Source organism: Octopus sinensis, linkage group LG8, assembly GCF_006345805.1.
Source record: "Octopus sinensis linkage group LG8, ASM634580v1, whole genome shotgun sequence".
Taxonomy (NCBI): Eukaryota; Metazoa; Mollusca; class Cephalopoda; order Octopoda; family Octopodidae; genus Octopus; species Octopus sinensis.
In genome coordinates, this window is record NC_043004.1 from 106,215,105 (window position 1) to 106,238,824 (window position 23,720).

Below are 23,720 nucleotides of genomic sequence, written 5' to 3' on the forward strand. Positions count from 1 at the left end.
TTTACTCCCCACACTTATTGTGTTTAATTTCAGAGTATCATTTTCAAATAGACTTAATTTGTTACCCAGTATATCATCACCAGAACCACCACCATCTGGCCTTTGATTTCTTTTAGTATCTAAAAATTTAGTTGTTTCAAATACCTGCAAGGTTCTTTAGAAGTAGTTGACAGATTCTGTTATCTAAGTGGCTGAATTAGCAGTAAAGGTGATGGATATTCTAAAAGAACAGTAGACAGAATAAGGATAGAATGGAAAATGTTTAGAGAGAGAAAGAGAAAGTTTATTCCTACTGGCAACAAAATGGTGCTCTCTTCAAGTGAAGGGTTAATCTTGTGGTGCTTGTGTACAAAGTGTGACAGTGCATGGTTGTGAAGCATGGGCATTCAGTGCAGGGGATGTTCAAAGGCTGGAAAGAAATAAGGCAAGAGTGATTCCGTTAACTATGTAAATGTTAGTGTATTGAGGAACAACCTCAGGATGCTGAAGCTTTCAGGCAAGATGACGAAAGACCGAGATGCCTGGCACCTTGTTGTGCTCAAAAAGACCTGTACTCCACTGCAGAAGTGTTAAGACTAGTACCTCTGGTGATGTGAAGCACTTATGGGCGGTGCCACATAAAAGTGCCCATGCAGTATGTTGTGAAAGCACCCAGCACACTCTGTAAAGTGGTTGGCATTAGGAGGGGCATACAGTCTTAGAAACAATGCCAGAACAGACTGGAGTCTGATGCAGCTCCTCAGCTTCCTGGCTCTGGTCAAACTGTTCAACCCATGCCAGCATGGACAGCAGATGTTAAATGATGATGATGAACGAGCAAGTACCAATGAGCCAAGAGAAAAAGACTGTGTAAGAGGAATCGGATGCAGTGCACAAGAGGAAAGACTGTACTGATATGGATGAGTGAAACCTATGAAAGATGACAAATAAGTAGCAAGTAATTTACACAGAAGTTACCCATGGAAGAGAAAAAGTGGGAAAGTCTTGGTGGGGAGGGGAAGTGGTGGAGGATGATTTTTAGGAGGCTTAACCTCACCAAAGAGATGACAAGGAATGGCAGAAACGTTAGCGCGCCAGGCGAAATGCTTTGCGGTATTTCGTCTGCCGTTACGTTCTGAGTTCAAATTCCGCAGAGGTCGACTTTACCTTTCATCCTTTCGGGGTCGATAAATTAAGTACCAGTTACATACTGGAGGTCGATCCAATCGACTTAATCCCTTTGTCTGTCCTTGTTTGTCCCCTCTATGTTTAGCCCCTTGTGGGCAATAAAGAAATAAGGAACTACAAGTAGTAGGACATTGTGCTGGAAAAGAATGGAAAAACAGATGCAAAGATGATGTTGATATAAATGAAGCAATTTCCTTTTACGTTAAGTAAACTCCCTTTACCTTTTTATAATTATAATAATAATTTGTGTGTGTGTGTGCATGTATCCCTGCAATACAGAGGACAATAGCCAGTGTTCTACCTACCAACCTGCCTGATAATATTTGCTTTGGTTTTGTTTGATCAGTCATTTCACTGGAAACCTAAGTAAATCTTGCAGCCTGTTATCTCAAGTTCGGTTGGTGGTTAAGGCATGCATGGTGTGGGGTGTGGGGCAGCTGCTGAGGGAACCCATACAAGGTAAGAGGCATGCAATAATGGTAGTGGTGAGTGATGGTGAGAGGCAGCATTTCTAGTGGTGATGATGATATGGTGATAATGATAATGTGTTGGTAGCAGTAGATATTATGGTATTGGTGGTAGCAACTGTGGTAATGGTGGAAGTGGGGAGTAAATGTACTTTTGTTTTGTTTTTTCTTCCGTGAAGTAGGGGTGGGGTGTGTACTTTTTTTTTTTGTTTTGTTTTATATATCAATTTTGTGTTGAGTAGTTCCAGGCACACTCTGTTTGTTATCTAGACCAAAAAGCTTTTCTGTTTGTCCTGGAACCATTGGCTGCCGCTGTACTCAGTGCCGCCTTCCCCATCCAAGCCCCCCCCCCCTTTCCTACACACTGACCAACAGTGTCCATGTGTTGTTTAATCACAGACTAACTCTCCCCTCCCTAGAGAAACTGGGTGGAAATCAGGGGCAGCTGAGAGGTGTGTATTGGCAGAGTGGGGACCTGATCTCTCTTTTAAAGTAGCTAGGAAGAGAGGAAGGAAAGAACTTGTTTCCTCTTCCCAGGAGAGTGTGAATAATGGTACGAAGGGAGGGGGGGATAATGGTAGGCGAGTTGTTTAACTTTGTAGCTTATACACACACACACACACACACACACACACACACACACACACACACACACACACACCACACACACACACACACACATATATATATATACATACATATATATACATACATATATATGCATGTATACACACACACACACACACATACACACATGTATACTTACACACACACACACACACACACACATATATACATGCATATATATATATATATATGTGCATGTATATATACACACACGCATACACACACACACACACTGTTATATTATATATTGTTGATTAACTTCATTTTACATTATTTTAGTCATCTCCCTCCCCACCTCTTTCCTCAATGTTTCTCTCACTATCCTCCACTCCTTTCTTCTCTTGCTCTTTTTCCCTTTCTTGCCCTCTCTCTCTCTGCCCCCTTTCATGTCTTTCTGATTCTCTCTCAGTACACTCCCTATACTCTCTCTCTCTCTCTCTCTCTCTCCTCTTATTCTATCTTTGTCCATTTTTGTTGTTTTGTGTAGCCCCCCCCTCCCCTCTCTCTCTCTTTCCTTTTCTATCTCTCTCCCTCTCCTTTGATCTCTACATCCATTGTCTAGTTAACCATCCACAGAACATGTATGAATAACTTTTAAAAGTAGTTATTGACAGTAATACCAGTAACACCACCACATTGCTATCCCACTAGTTACATCACCACAATCATCATATCATTAATCCACCCCAACAAAATTTATAACTACCACTCCCTCCACCACCATTCCAACCATCACCTTACTGGTGGCACCCTCAGTTTCCAACTATTATCTCACCATCTTCTTACCATTGCTGCCACTCTGCCATAGCCACCACATTATTACCTTCTCCCTTTCTATTCCGTGACCAACACTACTTCACTCTCCTTACTATGAGGCAACTATTAGCTTGATTAACTCCCCCCTCCCCAGTAATATTTCAGTCATTCTGTTGATTGTTCTGTCAAAAGTCGATGACTCTCCCTTGCAGTGTCTTCTATTTGACTTTGTATGTACCGTCTGGTTTTACCGAAATCAAGCTGGTGTTTTCTGTACTGAACGTGATTAAGAAGCTTGTCTTGCAACCGTATGGTTTCAAGTTCAGTCCCACTGTGTGGCACCATGGGCAAATGTCTGCTATTATGGTTCCAAAACTGACCAATGCCTTGTGAGTGAATTTAGTAAACAGAAATTTTGTGTAAGCATATATCATCATCGTTTAACATCCGTTTTCCATGCTAGCATGGGTTGGACGGTTCAACTGGGGTCTGGGAAGCCAGAAGGCTGCGCCAGGCCCAGTCTGTGTATAAATGCATGTATAAATGCATACAAATATATATATTGTGTGTGTGTGTTTGTTCCTCCTCACTATTTTGACAACCAGTGCTGGTTTGTTTGCATTGCCATAACTTAGCATTTTGGCAAAAGAAACCAACAGGGGTGGATTTCTGTCAAATATTGGAGAAATTTTCTGATTATTAATGAAGAATGAAGGAAAACTGAAGATTTTCATTTTGAGTTTTGAGCACAAAAGGCCGACGTTTGTTGTTTCTCCTTCATGTCGTATGATTTAATGGAGCTTGTGATATTGCTTAAAACATTAGTTGTACCTCTCATCAAATAACTGCACACCAATCAACATTTATTCCAAGTTAATCAGGCTGCCATTTCCACTCATTTCATCCTATCATCTCTCTCACACTCTCTCTCTCTCTCTCTCTCTCTCTCTCTCTGTCTCTCTCTCTCTCTATATATATATATATATATATCTATATATATATATATATATATATATATATATGTATGTATATGGTTTGTGTGTTTGTGTAATTGGAAGGGCCCACCCACCCTTGTGTTCTCTTTATTCTCAATGGCAACAGACCAATTTATATATTTATATTCTAACCCATTAAAGTATTTCTACAATATCCGTTCAAAATTACTGTTCATTATTTCACTTCTTGTAGAAAAATAATTGATTCATTAACGTATGTTTATTTTGCAAGAAAGTATTTTTTGTTTTTATCATCATCATCATCATCAATGTCTGTCAATATACTCTTTACCTTGTTAGCCTATTAGTCATATGGAAAACAGGGGATGTGATGACAGTGTACTGTAGTATACACTTCTCACCATTATCCAGTCTTGTTTACTGAAAGTTAGTTTTCTTTTTTTTTTTTTTGTGTGTGTATAACACACGAGTTTAACCACTTCAACATATTTGGCTTTGGACTACATCACACCAGTGGAGACCAGTCTACTTACTAATTACTTCCCAATAGTTTATAATAATAATAATAATAATGATAATAAATGCCCAGCCATTAGATTACACTCAATTGAATTAATAAATGGTTTAGTGTGTTGGTGGGTGGGGTTGGAAAGCTTAGCAAAGTGGAGGTGGTCAGCAAGAGTTAATCAAATAAGCAGGTTGTTAGTGGTATTTTGTTGTTGTGGTTGTTGTCATACTGGCTTGATTACTTTCGGGTGTTTACAGTGTTGATGTATTTACTCCGGTCTTTCTATCAGGTTTCATGTGATTAGTTTGATGGTCAGTAAGGGAGGGGCTTTGCTACAAACTCTTTACCTACCGGTTTCTATACCTTAATGAAAATCAATAAGGAACCTAAAATTCCACTCAGTATGTAATGTTGATTTGGTTCAATGGTTGGAATTTAAACAGATTTCTTCATATATATATATATATATATATATATATAAATTCTCGAAGGGAATGAAAAATAAAAGCATTTACCATCTATAAATGTCCAGCCATTAAATGTTTTTATCTTTCATTCCCTTTGAGAATTTATCCCTAATTAGTGGTTTGGACTTTAGCTGTTCCTTCTAGCATAAGGGAGTCCTATGATGGATACCTCTTAATGTGTTTAAATGTACACTGTATTTTGACTAATTTTTCTGTACACTAGGCCACTGGTAGTAAAAATTTCTAAAATCTTTATTATCCTGATATTATATATATGTATATGGGGGGGGGGATGCATGCATGCCCTGAGGCATGTTTGTGTGATTAAGAAGCTTATTTCTCAGTCATGAAGTCTTGGGTCCAGTCCCTCTGCATGGCATCTTGGGCAAGTGTCTTCTGCTACAGCAAGCATAGATCAAAGCCTTGTGAGTGGGTTTGGCATATGGAAATTGAAAGAAGCCCATTATATATATATATATATATATAAAACAAGTGGTACCCTGGAGGTTACGATATGTTCCAGTCGATATGATCAGTGTAACAACCTCCTCATGAAATTAACATGCAAGTTGATATGCATGCTCCACTGACACGCATATCATCAACATAGTTCTCAAGGAGATTCAGTGTGACACAGAATGTAGCATGGCTGGCCCTTTGAAATACAAGTATTATATATATATATATATATATATATATATATATTTATGCATGTATGTTATGTTTGTGTGCTCTCTTGTTGAGACATCATGTGATGGTACTAAATGAGCATCACCATCATACATCATCCAGCCTCCTGTGGAAACAGTTGAGGATTGACAATAGGAAGGACAACTATCACACCAACAACCACTTTGAACACCTTTTTGAGCTCCATGTGTCTAATACACATGGGCATGCATCAGAGACCCCCTTTGGTCACGAATGACCATGGGATTGCACCTAGAAAGTTACCCTCCCAGGCACAAGTCCGGGCAAGGTTGTTTATGGAAGCCCAGCAGTCGCCATGCATACCAGCCTCCTTGCTGCATGCCACCGATGTTATCCAAGGGAGAGGCAAAAGCGGATACAGCTTGGCACCAGTGATGTTGCAACTCATTTCTACAGCTGAGTGAACTGAGCAATGTGAAATAAAGTGTCTTGCTCAAGAACACAACATGCAGCCCAGTCCAGGATTCAAACTCACAACCTCACGGTCGTAAGTTCGACGCTCTAACCACTAATCTATGCACCTTCATGCATACAAAGTCTGAAAACAGCACAGCTCCCATGACTTTCAAAATCATTTTTTCACACTCAGAGTTGCTGAAGCATGGAACAAACTCTACCTGCATCAGTTGTTAGTTGCCCAGACATTGCATCCTTTAAAACCTCCATGCTTCCTGAAATTCACCAACACTACACCTGATATCCACCCCACTCCATACACATGCACACTTGTATATTATGACTCATACACAATATACATAACTTTTCCTGACTTTTGTACATAATTCTATGTACTGTATACATGCGCCTTTGATGAGTTGTAGTGCACCTGAGAACTATACACAATAACTTCATCATTATTATTACTACTACTACTACTATATTCTGATGATGAGGAGGATAAGATAAAAGTGATTTGCCCAAACACATGGTTATTTCTAGTTTCCAACATAGCAACTTAGTCTCTTGTGTATAACTCACACTTAAGTCATTGGCCACACAGTTTCTGACACAGCACAAACTGTTGTCCATTTACAGTGCTGGATACTTTGTCTAAAAGATCATGTGTTAGTTCCATTCTTTTAATACATTAGCCTTTTTTTTTTTTTTGCTAGGAAAAAATACAGAAAATTTAGAATTTTAAAGAAACGATTTATGATACTACTTGAAATTTGAGTTTAGTCTCTTTCTAAGATATCATGTGATTATTATTCATACATTTTAACATATTTTTTCGTGTGTTTGTTTGTGTGTGTGTGTGTGTATATATATATATTATGTATGTGTGTGTATATATATATGTATGTGTGTGTATATATATATGTATGTGTGTGTATATATATATGTATGTGTGTGTATATATATATATGTATGTGTGTGTATATATATATGTATGTGTGTATATATATATGTATGTGTGTGTATATATATATGTATGTGTGTGTATATATATATGTATGTGTGTGTGTATGTATGTGTGTGTATATATGTATGTGTGTGTATATATATATATATGTATGTATGTGTGTGTATATATATATATGTATGTATGTGTGTGTGTATATATATATGTATGTATGTGTGTGTATATATATATGTATATATGTGTGTATGTGTATATATGTGTATGTATATATAAATGTGTATATATATGTGTGTATGTATATATAAATGTGTATATATATGTGTGTATGTATATATAAATGTGTGTATATATATATGTATGTATGTGTATATATATATATATGTATGTATGTGTATATATATATGTATGTGTGTATATATATATATATATGTTTGTATGTATATATATGTATGTATGTGTATATATATATGTATGTGTGTATATATATATGTTTGTATGTATTTATATCTATGTATGTGTGTATATGTATGTATGTGTGTGTGTATATATATATATGTATGTATGTGTGTGTGTATATGTGTGTGTGTTTGTGTATACATACATACATACAAACAAACATACATCATACAAACATACATACATATATGTATGAATGTGTGTGTGTGTGTAATGGGTAAAATTATATAAAAATATTGGCGGAAATACAATCTGACATGTTTTAAAATATGAGTGTGTGTGTGTGTGTGTGTGTGTTATGCGTTAGTATATTCTGTCAGCATTTGCTAAAGTGAGTTTGTTGCTAAAAGTTCTACCTTCTATAACCTCTCCATCTCCCAACCTCTTGGTCAATTAATCTAGATATTCTAATCTATTGCTGACTGTTATTAACTTGACAAACATGGGCTGCTGAGACAGCTTAAAGCTTTTCCTGTACTCCGATCGCCTGACACAGGAAATCATTGAAACACACAGCAATTTTACAAGAGAGCACATATCCTTCATGATGCTGCTCTTTCCACAGTGAATCTTTTAACTCTTCGAATCTGTGGTTTGGGGTTTATTTTAATGCTTGGGTTTTTTTCACTGGTCAGAGAGGAGCAATCATACCTTTTGAGAGACCACTTCGTTTGTCGATGGGTGTATATGCATGCACACACTGTGTGTGTGTATGCATGCATACATACAAAGATGTGTTTGTGTGAGTAGGCAAGCATGTGTGGACATCATTAGACTTCTTCGAGAAATTTTATTCTTAGGAAAGCATTTTTGTTATTTACTAACATAAAAGTGGTGAACTGGTAGAATTGTTGCTCAGCAGCATTTCATTCGGCTCTCTACATTCTGAGTTCAAATTCCACTGCAGTTGACTTTGACTTTCATCCTTTTGAGGTTAAGAAAACAAGTACCAATTGAGCACTGGGGTCGATGTAATCAATACCTTAGCCCTAACATTGTTGGCATTGTACCAAAATTTGAAACCATTAGTTACTAGCATAAATTATTGACTCTTCAGAATATATTATCAAAGGCAGCGAGCTGGCAGAAACATTGGCCCACAAGGTGAAGTCGATTTTGTCTTTCATCCTTTTGGGGTTGATAAATTAAGCACCAGTTGCATACTGGGGTCGATCTAATCAACTAGCCTCTTCCCCCAAAATTTCAGGCCTTGTGCCTAGAGTAGAAAAGCATGTATCATCAATATGAACTTGCTTTAAAAAATTGATTTTAGTACATTCAAATTGTTTTCTTGTTATAAAAGCAAAGTCTACCTCTAGAAAGATAGATTAGTTGTTCAGACAGAAAACAATAGAATTGATAATCATCTGGATTATCAATATACATCAAGACTACAAGGTTAAGCAGAAAGAGATGACTAAGATTACTGCTTTGAGGTCACTTAACTCTATTCAAAATTTTTAATATTCTTCCACTATTTACTTCATTAGTGGAGGTGCATGGCTTTGTGGTTGGGGTGTTTGACTCATAACTGCAAGTTGATGATTTTGATACCGAACTGGAATATGCATTGTGTTCTTGAGCAAAACATTTCATTTCTTGTTATTCCAGTTCACTCTGCTAGTAAAATGAGTAACCTTGTGATGAACTTGTGTTGCATCCAGGGAGGAATGCTTGAGAAACTGAGAAACTAACCATTTACTTCATTAAACATGACCTCAGAAGCTAGCACTCCCAGTTAAAAGTCTTTCTAGAACATTTGATTAGAGGAGAATCATTTAGTGTTGTTCAAAGAATTAGTTGTCTTTGGTATGTTTGTTCCCAAACAACACTTCTTTTAGTGCTGTTGATACCACTGGTAGATTGAATGGTACTGCCCAGGTGTTGAAACCATTATGATATCCATGGGGAAGCTGTTGATGGAGGTATGTTAGATTGTTGGCAGGGGCTGTTATTGTTTGTATGGAATAGTATTATAACACATCCTTCTGATATGTGTTGTCACTTGTTTTTCAAACAGAATAATAGGACAGTTGAAGTTTAGAGTTTAGAATAATCAGCATAAGTCAGAAGACTATAACCAAGACTAAATTAATGGCTGGTAACAGGAGTCACAGAAACTTCAAGAAAGAGGTACTGCTCAGTTTGAAAGAAGAGAGCAGACAGAAGCTCAGCTCCATATGGTGGTCTATGCAAAGATTGTATACAAAAGATGTATTGGAATTTGGTACACTGCACTGCAAGGTTGATAAACGAGAATCTATGAGTGAAAGACCATACATAATCCCAGATGGTCTGCTAGAAATGGTAGATAAGGTGACATAATTGGTTATGGTTGGTGGAACTAGTTTCAGTAGAATGGCTAGAATTAGGGTGATGCAGAAGAAATTTACATTGATATCTTTATTGGCAACTGAACATTTCTTTCTGATTTAAAGACAGACAGTAGAATGGCTAGAATTAGGGTGATGCAGAAGAAATTTACATTGATATCTTTATTGGCAACTGAACATTTCTTTCTGATTTAAAGACAGACAGTATCAGGCATCTAAAAGAGGTCATATCATATCTTTGGAGAAATTTTCTTAAAAAAGATTTTACATGTTTTCTTTGTTTATTTGTTTGTTTTTTTTTTACCCTGCAGTCTTTTATGTTATATAGAAGATTGCTATATAACCTATATAACCTATATAACATTTGATATAAAACCTGGAACAAGCAGTACATAAACCAATAGGTTTCCAAAAGATTCATTGAAATTTTATAAGAAATTAATAAGAAATGAAAGCAACTAATCTTTGGAATCGTTTTCCAAACATTTAACCCTTTAGCATTCAGATAATTCTGTCAAATGTAATGCTTATTGTTTTGTAGCTTGGAGATTTCAATGATGTGATGTTCATTTTTAAAATGACTTTGTATGGTGGGTGTAAAAGGCCAGTTCTGGCTGGTTTAAACAAAAATAAAACAGGTAGAATATTTGGATCAAGTAAAATGCTAATGAGTTAAATCTTATTTCTCTACCAAGAAAGATTAGTGATCAGATTAACTGAAGCATTTTACATTGTAAAAGACTTTTCTTGTAATCAGTTCATCCAGTTGTAATGTAGTGTTTCCCAATTCATTTAACATTAAACCTAATTCTTGCTTAGGTAGGATGTTTGCCTTATTGTAAGGTTGTTGCCCGGAAGATACTTAATGTCCTGAAACCACCAGACTAATTGAGAAATCACCAGTCAGTTGAGCATCTTCTGTTAGAGGGGCTCTCCTCCTCCTTCCGCCAATGTGTTAGCTGTTATGAATCTCTCTAATAGTGGTGTCATTATTTATACCCCAAGAAGTAAACACCACTTCAGCGATCGTTACTTCAATGCAAGAATATCTATGTATTTACTCGGTCTGCTAGAAATAGCTGCTAAAATCTCCCTCATCACTCCATGCCACCTTCAAAAAGCAACACATAAACAAGTATATCCCTAGATATACAAAATGACCACAGCTAGAATTTCTCTGATCATGGGTCTTCTCAATCGGGGATGATATGTACCTAAATAACAAATATGAGAGTAGAAATATCTTTTGCAAATTCTATCGTAACACAAGTTGACATGATAGGTATAGGGTGATAAATTTTTAAATAGGTGTAGGAATGGCTCTGTGGTAAGTAGCTTGGTTATGAACCACATGGTTCTGGCTTCATTCCCACTGCATGGCACCTTGGGCAAGTGTCTTCTACTATAGCCTCAGGCAGACCAAAGCCTTGTGAGTAAATTTGGTAGACGGAAACTGAAAGAAGCCCATCGTATATATGTATGTGTGTGTGTGTGTGTATATATATATATATATATATATATATATATATATATACATATATGTATGTGTGTGTGTGTATATGTTTGTGTGTCTGTGTTTGTCCCCCCCAACATCGCTTGACAACCGATGCTGGTGTGTTTACATCCCTGTAACTTAGCAGTTCGGCAAAAGAGATCGATAGAATAAGTACTAGGCTTCCAAAGAATAAGTCCTGGGGTCAATATTCTCAACTAAAGGCGGTGCTCCAGCATGGCCACAGTCAAATGACTGAAACGAGTAAAAGAACTTTCTTCTTTCTGTGTGATATCATCATCATCACTTGTTATAAAAATCAATATTTTACTTCAATTCTTTATCTTTTTCTCTTTCAGGTTGTTGATTTCGGCTGGCCAGATCATCTGGCACCACCCCTGGAGCGATTATGTAGCATTTGCAAATCTATTGACTCTTGGTTAAATTCTGACCCTCAGCATATTGTTGTCATTCATTGTAAAGGAGGCAAAGGTAGAATTGCCGTGGTTACTGCTGCTTACATGAACTACTGTAACATCTGCTCCAGGTAACTTGGAATTATATCTTTTTTTACCTCTGTTCCAAACACATTACCATCACACTTGGCCAAGATATATCGATTCCAGGTAGATTCAAATTATATTTGGTGTAACTTAGACTAGTTCTAATTATTGGTATGTAAGTTTGGTGTCATTGCTGGCACTATCTATTCCTGCTTTTATTGAAATTGCTCGAGCACATAGTTTTGATGTCGTTCCAAGCTCAATCTAGGATTAGCAGACCTGTAAATGGAACTGGTCATCATCATCCTCGTTTAACATCCGTTTTCCATGCTGGCATGGGTTGGACGGTTTGACTTAAGTCTGGAAAGCCAGCGGCTGCACCAGGTTCCAGTCTGATCTGGCAATGTTTCTACAGCTAGGTACCCTTCCTAATGCCAACCACTCCAAGTGTGTTGTAGGTGCTTTTTACATGCCACCAGCATGGGAGCCAGTTGGTGGGGCATTGGCATCAACCATGTTAACAGGAAGCCAATCAGGTGGACCTAGCATCGACCATGTTCAGATGATGCATTTTATGTGCCACCGGCATGGGAACTAGTCAAGGGTCACTGGCATCGGCTATGTTTGGCTGGTGCATTTTACATGCCACTGGCACAAGAGCTAGTCAGGGAGCACTAGCATCAACCACGTTCAGATGGTGCATTTTATGTACCTCCGGCATGGAAGCCAGCCAGGCAGCACTGGCCACAGCTATGATACAGGTTTTACTTGACTCAAAAGGTCTTCTCGAGCATATTATATTGCCCAATGCATCAAGGGTACTTTTAAATGGGCTGGACATGCAACACTGGCATCGGCCATGGCTGCAATCTCACTTTAGTAGCCAGGTCTTCTCAATCAAAACATATCTCCAAAGGTCTTGGTCTCCTGTCATTGCCTCCATGAGGCCCAATGTTTGAAGGTCATGCTTCACCTCCTCATCCCTTGTCTTCCTGGGTCTACCTTTTCTGCAGGTTTCTTCCACAGTTAGGATCACATTTAATGATTTTAGTTAATTTACCTGTGTATTCCTAAGTTTGCCACAGAAAAGTTAAATTTATTCTTGGGGCATTTCACATTTAACTGAACATACATTCTTACCTGTAACTTCTTTTATTTATCTCAGGTGAGTTCATATTTAATATTACCTCATTTAGTTCCATGTGTAATATTTAATGTAGCTGTTCCCCTTTTTTATTCTTGCATTCGTGATCACATGATTGTGGTTTCGATTCCTGGACCAGGAGGTGTGTTGAGATCTTGAGCAAAACTCTTCATTTCACTTAGATCTTGTCCACTTAGCCATAAATGAGTGACCCTGCAACAAGCCAGTGTCCTGTTTACGGAAAGTCTTGTGATTTTGGTCACTTATACGCCTTATGAGTTCTAGGATTCAAGGCAGTACTTACTTATTTACTGTGGAGGCATGTGGCATAGTGGTTAGAGTGTTGGACTCATGATCGTAAGATTGTGGTTTCAATTTCTGGACTGGGCAATGCATTGTATTCTTGAGCAAAACACTTCACTTCATGTTGCTCCAGTTCCCTCAGCTGGCAAAAATGATTAATCCTGCAACGGACCAGGGTCGCATCCAGGTGGGGAATATATATATATGCCGTGAAACCAGGAAACCAGCCCTTATGAGTCGGTATGATTCAAGAAAGTAACTGTATCTATACCTGTTACTTACCTGCTTCTTGCTTGCCAATCTTGGAATGTAGGAGTTGGTTTCACATTCTAATTGTAACTCATCATTTTCCTTTTTTTTTTTCCAGCAAAGACCAAGCTCTTGATAGATTCGCTATGAAGCGATTTTATGATGACAAACTTGGTGGTTTGCCACAACCATCACAGAGAAGGTAAGACAACATATTTCTATTATTTCTTCCATTTATCCTTGGATGTTTTTTTTAGGATTACTGTTCTCTATTGCACATGACATTCTGGAAACAACAAACCCGGATAGTGGATCACCATAGGTATCTGCTGAAATATCAGTGCACCATTGGTAGCTCTATTAAAATATAAGAATAGCAATTTGCACGGGCTAGCAAAGGAGCCTCTACATGGTCATACGCCCTGCAAGAAATAATTGCTAAATCTCCCTGAAATCACTCTCTTTCTTCAATAATACAGCCCTAGACATTCCTGAAAAGCAGGATGATTATGACTGAAACACCATAGGTCTACTCACTCAATGCTGGCCTGGGGTTAAACAGCAACCACAAAAACAGATTTAGCAGTGCAACTATTGTATCTGTACATCATCATCATCATCATCATCATCAAATTACAACAGACCATGGCACTGGTAGAAATTTCACAGTAGCGTTTGTTGGTTTTCATGTCTTTTGTGTTCATTTGATTTTCCTTCTTCAAATCTTGTTTGTATAATTAGTGCAAATATAAGATTAATGTTTGTATTTATGCAAAAATAGTTGCTTAACATTAGTAAACTAATTGGTATGTTGACATACATTATAGCAAGATTTTGATAATATATCAGTTGAATATTGAGATCAGCTTAATCAATAGTTTCTAGCCTTTGCAAGTGTGAGATATTAATATTATCATTAGTAATAAAGTGGGAGCTAGCAGAATCATTAGCACACTGTCCATCTTTATGTTCTGAGTTCAATTTCTACTGAGGTTGACTTTGCCATTCATCTTTTCGGTACTGGGCTTCATGTAATCAACTTACCCATTCCACCGAAATTGCTGTGGCCTTGTGTCAAAAGTTGAAATGAATATTTAATTTCTTTATTGCCCACAAGGGGCTAAACATTGAGGGGACAAACAAGGACAGACAAAGGGATTAAGTCAATTACATTGACCCCAGTGCATAACGGGTACTTATTTAATCGACCCTGAAAGGATGAAAGACAAAGTCAACCTCAGTGGAATTTGAACCCAGAATGTAACAGCAGACAAAATACCGCTAAGCATCTTGCCCAGCGTGCTAACGATTCTGCCAGCTTGCCACCCGATGAATATTACAAGGCTGGTGCTGTTAGAGAATAGGCTACCAATACTGGAAAAAAAAATGAAGAAAAATACACATTGAAAGTGGCAAGAATGACCCAAGAGGATTAGTGTGTTCTCAGCATTTCCCTGTAGTCCTAGGTGTCCTAGCTGGGAGAAGGCCCTTACAGTGACACTGGAGTAAAATATATGAAGCCCAGTATACCCATCATGACTACTCATCTGATAAGGGTACACTAGGCACATGCATTACAACCATATGTGCGCGACATGGTGATCTCATATCAACATAAACAACACATGACCTTGCAGGTGGGGCCCAGTTAGAATTTTCTTCTGGTCGAGTAACCCATCCCGCTCAAAAGGTCCCTGAATAAGGGTTGTTTAAGGATGTTGAACGAAACACCCATGTTTCCAGAGGTGAATTATCCAAACCCCAAAGAATCCCTCTCAACACACGGCTATGATGCTCCTCCACTACTTCTGCACGTGATCAGAGATGCACATATCGTCAGCCACTACGGGACATGCTCAACTGGTTAAGGTCAACAACTGACAAGCAAATCTGTGGTATTGAGCAGAATATTTGCTGGCTGTAGGCCATCTTTTATACCAAGACAAAACAATATTATTATTATTATTATTATTGTCGTTAAGGCAACGAGCTGGCAGGGCCGTTAGCACGCTGGGCGAAATGCTTAGCAGGACTTCACCCGTTGCTACACATTCTGAGTTCAAATTCTGCCAAGGTTGACTTTGCTTTTCATCCTTTTGGGATCGATTAAATAAGTACCAGTTACGCACTAGGGTTGATATAATTGACTTACCCCCTCCTCCTAAATTTCAAGCTGTGTGCCTATACTAGAAAGGATTATTATTATTGTTATTAGAGTGGCAAACTGGCAAAATTGTAAGAACATCAGACAAAAAATGCCCTGCAATATTTAAAGTTCTATATTCTGAGTTCAAATCTGTTGAAGTCAGCTTTGCCTTTTATCCCTCTAGTATTGGTCAGTCAAGTACTGGGGTCTGTAATCAGCTATACCTGCCCTTCAAAATTGCTGGCCTTGTGCCTAAATTAGAAACCATTATTAGCGTTGCTACATATTTGCATTGTTGGGATATGTATATACATTTCCTGGGCTCAATGTCTTTTACGTTTCTGTCGAAACTAAATACCTTGGTAGATGGAATAAAGGACCTAATGACACAGTAGTAATGAGATTTGCATTCCTGTTTTTTTTTTTCTTGCATCTCTGTCATATTTGCCCACGAGATTGGATGCTAGTCTCTGCATGTTAACTTTCATATATGGTACCCCAGTTGGTTTGCTAGTGTTAATATTGTGCCTTGCCCTAGGACAAAGCTATGACCTACAGTTCCATTAAGTTCCATCAATGATTATACTTTCAATTTAGTTATCTCTTTTTTTTTTATTGATAACAATTTTAATATAACTTGGAGATGTTGATTTGTATAGGTGTACAGTGTGTGTGTGTGTCTAAATTGTTATCCACTTAACTTTGAGTTTTACAGCTTTTGACAGCTTTAAACGGTTGTGTCTGTGTTTTGATATATATATCTGTATATGTATATATTTGTGTGTATGTGTTCCATTTACAGAGTGTATTTCAAGCTTAGATGTGTGTGAGTATTTGTCCGTTTACTGTAATTATGTTATGTAGGTGACAGGGTGTGACAACAAAATACCTACATCCTATTCTACTTAGGCTGGCTTAGTTGTTGTTACCAGCCGTGCAGACAGTCAAGTCATTGGCCATGGGACTTTAGGTTGTCTCTTGTCTTTTTTTTGTTGTTTTTTTGCTGGCCGTGGTTGCTGCTGTTGTTATTTAACTCCAGCTCATCTCAGATTGAGCTAACTTATGATCAGAGGCATTCCAGTCATGGCTATCCTGTCTTTTCAGGACCACAGTTTCCAAGATGTTCTTTTCTAAGACAGTGTGGCATGATTTGAGAGATTCGGGTATCGTTTCTAGTATGTTGAGCAACTATAAACAGGTTCCCTCTTTGGCTCACTGCTTAGTGGTTGTTATGTGTGTGTGTGTGTGTGTGTATATATAGTTTGTGTGGTAAGTAGCTTGCTTACCAACCACATGGTTCTGGGTTCAGTCCTGCGTGGCACCTTGGGCAAGTGTTTTATACTATAGCCTCGGGCTGACCAAAGCCTTGCAAGTGGATTTAGTAGACGGAAACTGAAAGAAGCCAGTTGTATATTTATATATGTATATGTTTATCCCCCCCACTGTGTGCTTCACAACCGATATTGGTGTGTTTACATCCTCGTAACTTGGCAGTTTGGCAAAAGAGACTAATAGAATAAGTACTAGGCTTACAAAGAATAAGTCCTGGGGTTGATTTGTTCAATTAAAGTTGGTGCTCCAGCATGGTCACAGTTAAATGACTGAAACAAATAAAAGAATTTATATATACATTTTTGTGTGTGTGTTTATGTATATATATGTGTGTGTGTGTGTGTTTGTAAGAGTACATTAGTTTTCTTTCGCTTCATTTTAGTATTAGTCTGTAAATTTAAAGTTAAATATTGTCTGTGTATACATGTGTCTGTCTGTGTGAATTTGTGTAGTGGTATGTATATTGATGAAACTATTGTTTTATATATTACATTAGTAATATGTCAGTCTGTTATGATGCGTAGAATAGTGTGAGTGTATTTTGTGTTGTAATATACTTTGTGTGTATGGGTTTGCCCAGAATTTTTTTTAAAAATAAGATAGAGGTGTGGAGTGAGAGCAAGGCTTCTGACCTTTTCAATTTCTCAGAGGCTGATGACATTGATGTGGTTGTCTGTGGAGTTGGTGTCTGATGCAGGAGAAAAATAGCAAAACATAAGTGGGAAGAAAATGAGCGTGTTTGTGTCTATGTCGTTGCACTTGCGTTTGCAAATGCATAATTTCTAGCTATGTTTAGTAATTGCATAATAGTTGTGCTTGTGTGTTTGTGTGCATATGTGCATGTTAAATAGAATTAGGGGAATGCTAGCTAATGTAACCTGTTTAAATCCTGCTGACCTCTCTCAGAGCTGGAAAGTTGTTAAGGGAGATAATGCATAACAACTCTTTAGCACTAACTTTATACAGTTTGTAGGTTAGAGTAATAAAAACATCATATAGCCTTATGTATATATCTTTGTGTTTATGTGTGTGTGTGTGTGTGCTAGTAATTACTATTATACTATTACTCCTACTATTACCACAATTACTACAATTACTTTTGCTGCTACTACAAACGTCATAAGTACTGCTGCAGTCAATGTTCTTGTAACTATTAGTGTTGAATAAACTTGATATCTTTTATGGTTTATTAAATTACCGTAGCCTACCATAATTCAAACCTCACAAACATACACGCCTATTCACACAAACAGTATTTAAAATTTCTTAATCTTCCCTTTTTTTTTTAATATTCACTTCATTTTAGCATTAGTTTATTATTGTATGTGCATACGTTTGTGTGTGTACGTATTTTTCTTTTTTAAGTATAGTTGAATACAAAATCCAAGATTAATTGAAAGACGACTCAATGCATTTCAGTAGAGACTCATATTTCTTTTGCTAATCATTTACTTTTTCTGACTGTCTGACAAAGCCAACAACCAGTAAAACTTCGGAGTCACTGTGAACATTTTCCTAGTTAGAAAATGTGTGTATTGCTCATATGTATATATGAATATGTACATATATGTGTGTACATAATATTATCTCTCTCTCTCTCTCTCTCTCTCTCTCTCTCTCTCTCTCTCTCTCTCTCTCTCTCTCTCTCTCTCCTCTCTCTCTCTCTATATATATATATATATATATAATCAATCATCATCATCATCATTTAGCGTCCACTTTCCATGCTAGCATGGGTTGGACGGTTCAACTGGGGTCTGTGAAGCCAGAAGGCTGCATCAGGCCCAGTCTGATCTGGCAGTGTTTCTACGGCTGGATGCCCTTCCTAACGCCAACCACTCCGTGAGTGTAGTGGGTGCTTTTTACGTGCCACAGGCTATATATATGTATATATATATATATATAGGCTATATATAATGTATGTATGAGTGTACACACACACACACATATATTTCATTCATCATCATTACCACCATCACCATTTAAATTCATTTTCCATACTGGCATAGTTTGACAGGATCCAACAAACCATAGGGCTATGCCATGCTCTAATGTCAGCTTTGGCATAGTTTCTACATCTGGATACCCTTTCTAATGGCAACCACTTTACCGTGTACTGGGTACTTTTATTCATGCCACCAGAACTAGTGAGGTTTTCAACAAACTTGCAAGAAAGGAAAAGAGAAAAGAAAGTGTAATATTGCAAGGTTAGCTTTAATCCTGTTTCACTGAAGTCTATTCAACCCCTCTTGTGTTGGTGCTGTAAAAAATTCCACTCAACACACTTTGTAAGGTGTTTGGTATTAGGGAGGGCATCCTGCTGTAGAGATCTAGCCAAATGATATGTATGGGAAACAGTTGTAAGGCACAGTGGCTTTCTATAAGAAACAGCTTGGATCATGATGATTGGTCCAAACCATGATGACTAGTCTATGGAAAGAGAATATGAAATGATAATGATGTATGCATACCTATACACACACACCACATATTCACACATGCATTCACAGGTATTTTCAACTGATTCTTTATACTTAGTGTAGATTATGTATGTAAGTATGTATGCGTGTGTGTGTGTGTTTATGTATGTATGTGCATACCATTATTAGTGGAAAATAATCCTGAACAATAGCAATACTTTCTGCCTAAGTACAATGCATCTATTGTAAAGCTTTTGTTTGTCTTTGTTTTTTTACCTTCTCTGTATTGTCATTTGTATTGATCTTCTATAGTCTTATTGGTATTTTATATATTAATAGAGTTGATAGGATTTTAAAGCAGAACCACATTACGTGGAATAAACACATCACACAAATAAGGCTTCCTGATACATCATCAATCCAATCTATTTATTCTGAGACTCTAAATAATAGCACTAATGATGATAATAATGGTAATACAAAAAGAATAAGCATTTAGTCTGTTGAATTGATCACAGTATATGACTGGTTTATATTTTAGTAGCCAGAGGAATGAAAAACAAAGGTTGTCTTTGGTCGGATTTAAATTCAGAATATACAGAGATAAAACTAAATAATTTTGAGAGTTTATCAAAGCCTGTAGCATTTCTGCCATCTCCACAATCATCATCATCATTATAATAATAGCAGCAGAAGCCTTTTGAGTTAAAGAAGCAGTCGATGGCTTGTTAAAAACCATTTACTTAACAACATAACCATTTTGCCTCAACAAAACTATTTAGAGTGAGTGACGGATAAGTTGACTCTATGGATGCGAAATTCATCCATGGAGTTTAAAATCTTGCAAATGTCTCCATATTATGGACTCCTTTTTCTCCAGTTAAGTTGACTCCTTGTGAGGGAGACAATTAACATTTACTACATTTTACGTTCAATAGCTTTAGTTCAGATTTCAAACTCTACTGAGATTGAATCAACCAGGTTTTCTATCTGTTGCTATTCATTTAGTCAACTGGATTAAAGTATTGAGAAGGGAGGGCAGTCAATCTCTTAATGGGTTTGATATTGTGTAATTTTCTTCCCATGAGGTGTCTACTTGTAGAGGGTTATCTATTCCTCCATATATCAAGGTATTTTGACAACTTGTTACTTTCTTCTGACATGTATAGTCTCATTTGTTTTTATTCTGTTTGATGTTTTATATGTTGGTCCCAAACGCTTGGTTGAGCAAATGGAAAAAGTTAATTGTGAGAGTCAGTGTGTATTTTACCTTACTAGCATAGATAGCAATATTTTAATGTTCTAAGGCAGTGAGCTGGCAGAATCATTAGCACACTGGGCAAAATGCTTAGCAGCGTTTCTTCTGTCTTTACATTCGGTGTTCAAATTCCACCAAGGTCAAATTTGTCTTTCTTCTTTTCAGGGTCAATAGAATACATACCAGTTAAACACTGGGGTTGATGTAAGCAACTTACCCCTCCCCCTGAACTTGCTGACCTTGTGCCAAAATTTGAAACCAATATGTTAATGCTCTGACGTTTGTTTTTCTCTCTTGCAGGTATGTTCATTATTTCACTGGTCTACTATCCAGTGCAATCAACATCAACAGTGAAGCTCTATATCTTCACCACATCCTTATCCATGGGGTCCCCAACTTTGATGGCAAAGGGGGCTGTCGGCCATTTATTAAGGTCTACCAAGGAATGCAGCCTATGTTTACATCAGGAATCTAGTAAGTAATAAACATTCTTTTATCTTATGTATTTTTCTATAACTGTAAGCAGGAAATTTACGAAATACATTCTGATAGACAAAAAATGAGCCACCAAACGGCAAATAACCAAACCACCTCACTCACATCAATCTGTGAACAATCCTGTACCATCTATACAGTGTTTGCAGCCATAATAATCTATGTGTAATGCTTAAATTAAGAAAACCAAGATATCAAATTGTGTAGACATGCTAACTTAAATGATTATGACAATGTTATCTTTGGGCATGGAAAACCACCATCGTAAAAAGGTCCATAAAATTACTGTATTCACAAGTTACAGTCACAAATTTCACAACTTTCTGAATCATTGAAACAAAAATTTAGTTCTCCTATTTCATTGTTTTAGTGTTGAACATTTTGTGCATTTTATTAAAATGTACAGTATTTAGTATCTGAATTGAATTGAGCAAATTTGATCTCCCAAAGTGTAGGCTCTGAACTTGATGACTTTTCAATACAAATCTTTGTGCCTTGCATTAACTTCATTGGTCTTGTGTAATTAGCCACATTGATGTTGTGGTGTGTCTCGGAAATGGTGCCTTAGTTAGCTGTTGGTTTTTGGAAGCATGAAATTTGACATACCTTTCAAAGACTGTAACAACACAACATAATACATAGGTTCTGTGAATTAATTCCAAGTGGAAAATGAAGCAATAAATTTAGCCGTCAGTCTTTGACACTCTTCATATGCTTTATCTTCTTTTACAGTCTCTCTCATGCAATCCCTGCTTTTCACATTCTGGTATCTTTAATAATATGTCTTTTAACTTAAATCCATTGTAGTACTGTCACTGACAACATGCAGAAGGTGTGGATATCAATATCACCTGGAATACCACTTCGTGGAGATGTCCTCATCAAATGTTATCACAAAAAACCTAAGGGAAACCAACGCGAGATAATTTGGCGTTGTCAGTTCCATACCTGTGCTATTTCTGAGAGCAGCTTAGTGTTTAGCAGACAGGAACTTGATGAAGCTTGTAATGGTAAGAAATATTTATTTTCTAACTATCTGATGATTTAAACATTGCATGACTATTAATGTGAAATCTACACTGTTGATTTACTGTTGTTTATATCAAGAGTTGTGGAGGCGCAATGGCCCTGTGGTTAGGGCAGCAGACTTACAGTTGTAGGATCATGGTTTCGATTCCTAGACCAGGTCTTGTGAATGTTTATTGAGCGAAAACACCTAAAGCTCCACGAGGCTCCGGCAGGAGCTGGTGGCGATCCCTACTGTACTCTTTTGCCACAACCTTCTCTCACTCTTTCTTCTGTTGGCCTGAAAGCTTAGCCAGCGAGGTGGCATCATTTGAAGGCTAAAACAATGCAAAGCGCATTGTGACCAGCGATGTGTAGCAACATTTGATAGCCTGGTCGGTCACGGTAATCACAGTGATATCAAGAGCTATATGATCTCACTCCTACATATAGGCCTATTATATTCATCATCATCCATCCATCCATCCACTTTTCCATGCTTGTATAGTCAAATGGGATTTGTTAAGGCAGTTTTTTACTATGGCTGGATGCCCTTCCTGTCACCAAACACTCACCTGTTTCCAAGCATCGTAATATATTCCCATTTCTAAACATGTTTTTCATAGAAGATTGGAAACAAGCAACCTTGCTTGTACAACTATGATGGCCCTTGACAACTATTACCTGATGTCAGGACAAGGGCACACACACACACACAGACACACACAAACATGTGACAAGTTTCTTCCAGTTGCCATTTACCAAATCCACTGACAGAGCTTTCTTTGGTTGCCTGCATAGTGGGACTGAACCCATGACCAAGTGGTACTAGACTAAACAACATCAACAAAAGCATTCTAGTGATGTCATTTGGCTCCTTGTTGACTAATATCTCTGCCATGACGTCATGGCCATAATAACACTATACAGTAATCTACTGTTGAACCAGTTTTATAAAATGCCCCTTTCCCTTTCACTCCCACCTTAAACAAGAAAGCAGCATCCCTAAATTATTATTTAACTACTTCCTCTCTATCAATCACTCTCTTTCTTTCTCTCTGGTGATCTCTCTGTCTGTTCACCCTCCCCCCAACTCTCTCTTTCTCTCTCTGTTCACACACACCCTCCCACCTCTCTCTCTCTCTCTCAGTGTCATGTTAGTTTTCTGTAGTTTATTCAAATGTTCTCCTCCCACTGAGTAACTGCGACCAGAATTGGTCTGCCACAGAAAGAAACGATGATAGTGATGCTGATGATGATGATGGAATAACAACGATAAAAAGATATAACAATAACGCTATTATTATAAAAGAACTTTTCAACTCTGTACCAATATATACCCATAGGTGGATCTGGAAGCGTTCAGTGTATGCATATGTATGGCGTCTTTGTAGTATATACAAATGTTTAACTATATACACACACATATTAGAATAAGTTGGTGCTCATATATAGGCACACATGTTCATATGTGTTTACATTTATACACACGTGTTATATTTTTGTATAAAGACACGTATAAACATATAAATTTATATCTTATATATATATATGTAGATAAA

General features: G+C 37.3%; 1 protein-coding gene across 17 annotated transcripts in view; it reads left to right on the forward strand.

Annotated features, from left to right (window-relative positions):
- Positions 1 to 23,720, forward strand: part of LOC115214900 (tensin-3) — a 930,040-nt gene that overhangs the window by 786,399 nt on the left and 119,921 nt on the right. For all 17 annotated transcript variants that reach the window (XM_036505648.1, XM_036505645.1, XM_036505643.1 and 14 more), the window contains 4 exons: positions 11,663 to 11,850; positions 13,621 to 13,704; positions 20,959 to 21,132; positions 21,961 to 22,163. In XM_036505648.1, the coding sequence (XP_036361541.1) occupies positions 11,663 to 11,850; positions 13,621 to 13,704; positions 20,959 to 21,132; positions 21,961 to 22,163 (649 nt within the window). The remainder of the gene's footprint in view (positions 1 to 11,662; positions 11,851 to 13,620; positions 13,705 to 20,958; positions 21,133 to 21,960; positions 22,164 to 23,720) is intronic.